Consider the following 5,197-nt stretch of genomic DNA (forward strand, 5'->3'; position numbering starts at 1 on the left):
TTAATAAACTATATATAACTGTTGAAATAAAATATTAAGGGTACATTACACTGTATACCATTAAATTGTATTCACTCTTATAGTTTTTATAGAATTTTTTATTTTTGGTTACATTATCAATTTTACTAGTATATTAAATCTAAGATCAATACTATTTTAACACAATTTACCCTTTGATTATATCATTGGGTTGTTAATTGATTAACGACGTAATGACATGAACAACAATTTTTGTCATTATGTCCAAGGATGAGTTGAGGGGAACGGTCGAAGGCAGTTATCTATATAAAAAATTTAAGTTCTTGTATGAATTAGATATTTTCTATTGATAATTTGTTTTTGTCCTCTAAAATTTTATAAATTTATTACTAGCATTAAATTATATATTTGTCCCTGACTATGTTGGTGTAGAAGTTAAACTAAAATAATATCATCTTGTGTGATTATTTTGATGTCCAAAACAACATCATTTTGTTGAGAAAAAATTAAAGAAAATTTAGAATGCATGTTAAAAGGTTGAGACCAGGTACCTTTGGAAATGAAATTTGACATTTAATCATTAGGTTAACTTGAAATTTTATTATTTTTCTAATGTAAATAATATATATGTTTTCTTTTTTCTTACCTCAATGAGAGTTGAGCCTATGCATGTTTACCAGCTTGTAAAGATCGCCTCGTCGTTGTTTCGTGAAGGGAAGATTTGCCCTAAATTTATTCACAAGCAACCACTTAGAACGATCAGAAAGCATTATGGATTACGTCAAATTTCGTAAAGCATGTAAATTTTCCTATAACAAGTACTAGGTGGAAGCCGCCGTCGCCTGTCGGTCACCTCCGTTACTCGAGTATCGAAGAATCAATCTCTGCTATTATTATGTCTTCTTCATGTTCTGTGGCAGCTGGAACTTCTCCAAACTGTCGCCATGCAACAAATTAAGCACACTAAATCATCAAATAAGGCCATTCCCCGTCATTTAAGTCGCAAAAAGGTCGAATGTTCAACGGTAGAAAGATCGAAACCGCAATATCGAATATATAATTGTATCACAGTTCAATGGAGAAGTAAACAAACCTCTTGCAGCATATGTCATTGCTAATTCTGTAAAGCGAATGTCGTAACAGATTCCTATACCAATACGCCCAACATCTGTATTCAAAATATTCCATAACATGTTCATAGTCGGAAAGTCTGAAGAAACACCGGACATGTGTCCACGCCGATGGGATTCTTCCCTGCAGTAAGGGTCTTGGAGTAAACCTCAACAACGTTTGGGTATAGAGCCGCCAACGATTGTGATCTTCAAGCGACTAGTAACCTCAGACAGCGTAGCTGTTGAAGGAGAAGCGTCATCACCACCTGCATCGAGGTTCCCCGGGTAGTTCAGACTTTGAAGCTGATGCCATCAGGGATGATGTTATTGAATCGGGTTGGATTTCGAGCTCCCGATAAGATAGATTGTACATATCTTGATGGGGTATTAGATTCTTTAAACAGATCAAAAATTTAAATTTTAACATTATAAATAAAATAAATTGAGTTAAAAAGATACCCTGTAATGAACTTTTATATTATTCAAATCAAATTAATTAGTCATTAAATTAAATACCAGTGTCATATAAAAACCATATTAACTCAAATGTTTTCTTTTTTAAAAATACAGATGTTTTAAAGAAATTTTTAATTATTTTTTTCTCTTTGAAATTATATCAGGTCGTTAACCTAATGCACTTTCTCAGGAGGGTCACTGAATGATATAAAAACAGCAGTAGCATACTCTACTGTAATCCTTAGGTTAAATGGAATTTTCATTTTTCACCACAATTTTACTGTTAAAAATAATGATAGATTCAAAAAAATAAATATATTTATATAAACAATAAAATAATTATAGGGGATAGATACAAATAAAATTTTAAATAGAGATAATCAACAAATTTGCTGGGATAGTTAAGTGGAAAGATAGATTTGTTAATATAAGATATTGGAGAATTTATTTTTCAAATAGGGTACATGTTATAGTGCTAATAGAAAGTCATGTGAATCATCTGACGTCTTTGTGAAAATATACGACAGACACAATGTCTTTGACGGAAGATACATGGAAGTGTCTTCCCGCCTTAGCTCATGTGCTTATCTTCTTTGTCTCTCTAAACTCTATTAATGGTGTCCGCTAGCTCTCGCGTCTTCTGCTATAACAATGGTCCAAGTCATTTCACCATCTTTGTTTGACTTATGAAATCAACTCAAGTCTCTTATCATTTCTCACGAACTCAAGAATGTCAACAATGATATTATCAATTTTACATCCACCGACTGTATGGAGTTTATAAGAATCATATTTGAAAATATACTATATTACCTAGACGTCTTCACGAAGATATTGATTCATATGACTTCTCTACTTCACTGTAAAAACCATCATATTTGAAAAAAAAATATTCAATGATTATTATTTGAGATATTTTATTATTATTATTAGAATAATTTAATCGAATATAATTAATAAAATAGATAATTACTCGAATAAAGTTGAAGTTTAATCTACACTTCCACCTAAATAAGGTGGATCCGCCACTGGCCAGGACGATCTGTGAAAACAAGCTATCTCAAATGGCACTGCCGTCAACAAGGGCTATTACCAGCTCGGCTCAAGCTTTGGACCTCATCCCCATCGTAAACGCCATAACCTCCCTTCTCCAAGCCTTGAACCCCATAACCCCAAACCCTAAAAACCTCAGTTCAGCCCCTCTAAACCGCTTCTCCCCTTTCCTAGACCCAAACTTAGTCACCCTCGTCATCACCAAACAAACCAACCCTTACCACGCTCTGTTCTTCTTCAACTGGGCATCAAACCCAAACCCCAAAAACTACACCCACAATCTCAGATGCTATGAAGCCATCACAAACCTCCTCTTTCACCACTCATTATTCCACCCCGCCATCAAACTTCTTAAGAAATCCCAAAACCTCTCGGATTTCTTCATCGGCAAAATCATCAAGGCGTATGGGGATAAAGGGAACATCAAAGCTGCAATCTTTTGGTTTAACCAAGCAAAATCAATCGAGAAAGATAAGTACTTGTATTCATTTAACTCGATTCTGGGTGTTTTAGTTAAGGCTAACATGATCGATTTACTCGAATCCTTGTTTGATAATGTTGTGAAGGAAGGTGGGTTTCAACCCGATGTGTCTTCGTATACTATACTGATAAGGGGTTTGTGTAAGAAAGGGATGGTTAAGAGTGCACGGAAGGTGTTCGATGAAATGCCTTGCAAGCCGAATTCGTTTACTTTTAACACTTTGATTAATGGGTTTTGTAAGAAGGGTGATATGGAGAGTGCAAGTTTGATTTTCGATAAGATGATGACTGAGGTGGATTGCTTGCCTGAAGTTGTAACTTACACTACCATGATCGATGGATATTGCAGAAAAGGAGAATTCGTCGAGGCAAATAAGTTTTTGAACAAGATGGTGAAAGGGGGTTGCTCACCTAATTTGTTAACTTATAATGCTATTATATATGGTTTGTGTCTTAGAGGGAAAGTCGACGAGGCTAAGACGATGATGTCCGAGATGAGGTTGAATGGAGTGAAGGATAATGCTGCAACTCATTTGAACATATTGAAAGGGCTTTGTATTGCAGGGAGGTCTACAGAAGCCATTGAATATTTCAGGTGGATGGTTAATTGCAATATGGATTTGGATGCAAAAGCATATACTGTTGTTGTGAATGAGTATTGCAAATTGAGGAAGATTGATGAAGCGGTTTCCCTTTTGAAGGGAATGTGCGGGAGAGGCATTAGTCCAAATGTAAGTTCGTTCAATTCGGTGTTTCGGACACTCATGGAGTTGAGTGAGCTCGATAGAGCTGTTTTGCTTCTACAACAGATGCCCCGAATGGGTTGCTCGCCGAATCATGTGTCATATAGTACTGTCATATGCAGTCTTTGTCGGACCGGAGGTAGGATGCGAGAGGTCGGATATCTGATCGATGACATGCTTCGAAATGGTATTAACATCGATGCCACCATGTACGGTTGCTTACTTGCGGGATACAGTGAGGCTGGAAATGAAATGGCAATGCAAGTTTTTAATGAAATGATCGTTAGGAGTTATGTCATTGGCACGGAGAGCTTCTCGGTTTTTGTCGAAATGCTTTGCTCGAAAGGGATGATTGTGAAGGCAGAAAACTCCTTCGAGGACATTTGTAGGACGTTCCCCGCTGTTGAAAGGGATGGTTATCGGAAAATCTTAGATGAGCATCTGCAAACAACCCAAGGATCAGGTAAAGAACACCGAGGAGAAGAGACTTAGTGACGATGGAAACGCTAAAGGTTCATTACTCATCAGTCATCTCCTAATATAGCTTTTCACCCATTTTCAGTAGTCGTGATTTTATTGGTGTCTACAGATCTAATTTTTTTTAAAGAAGATTATAATATATTATAATCTTGTTATAGATCATGTCCCGAATTTTGTTTCTCTCGATTCAAAAAATTTACGATACAACTCGTTCAGCGATGAAATAAATTAAAATTAAAATTATAAGACGTGGAGAAACAAAGCCGTCTCGAATATTTTCGGGACCTTTGGCTAAAGTAAAAAATAGGCCCTAATTGAGGAAAATATACTCCATTAATTTAAATAATTAATTTAATATCATAGAAAAATTATTAAACTTTTTCGATTATTAATTTCATTGTTTTGTTAAGAAAATGTCTTAAATACAACTAAAAGAATAAAAAAATCGAATGTCGATATAAATTATGATATGGAGTTTTATTCTAAATAATAAATTTAAAAATAAAGAATGACATATTATGTTATCTTTAGATTGAGATTGGAGAATACTAAGAATTAAAGAATATTTAGTAAATTGAAAAATAAGATTTGTAAAAAAAAAAGAGAGAAATATAATTAAATTTAATTCAAAATTAAATGAATTAATGTAACATCCCAAAATACGGGTTAGTAATTAACTTATAAAACTTTAGAGTTTGGTGATCGAAGTAGGATATTTGAATAGTTTAATGATTTGTCCAGAAATATTTCCTAAAAGTTTATAGTAATTATCCAAAGAATTAAAGGGCAAAATGGTCATTTAGCATGAAAGATATTTTTCCCCAATAATATGAATGAATCACGTGGAGGTGGGAGAAAGAGTTATCTGAAAACTCTTTCTTCTTCCTTTCTTCT

At 34.3% G+C, this 5,197-nt stretch overlaps 1 protein-coding gene and 1 pseudogene across 1 annotated transcript; one reads left to right on the forward strand and one right to left on the reverse strand.

Annotated features, from left to right (window-relative positions):
• Window positions 1-617: 617 nt before the first annotated feature.
• LOC120149983 lies at window positions 618-1,810 on the reverse strand (annotated as a pseudogene).
• A 777-nt stretch (window positions 1,811-2,587) lies between these two features.
• Window positions 2,588-4,345, forward strand: LOC120150100 (pentatricopeptide repeat-containing protein At1g09900-like). The gene has a single exon (XM_039162813.1). It carries the CDS (start codon window positions 2,612-2,614, stop codon window positions 4,313-4,315), a length of 1,704 nt encoding a protein of 567 aa, XP_039018744.1. The 5' UTR covers window positions 2,588-2,611; the 3' UTR covers window positions 4,316-4,345.
• Window positions 4,346-5,197: the final 852 nt, after the last annotated feature.

The sequence above is a fragment of the Hibiscus syriacus genome, unplaced genomic scaffold, assembly GCF_006381635.1.
Source record: "Hibiscus syriacus cultivar Baekdansim isolate YM2019G1 unplaced genomic scaffold, ASM638163v2 tig00111013_pilon, whole genome shotgun sequence".
Lineage (NCBI taxonomy): Eukaryota > Viridiplantae > Streptophyta > Magnoliopsida > Malvales > Malvaceae > Hibiscus > Hibiscus syriacus.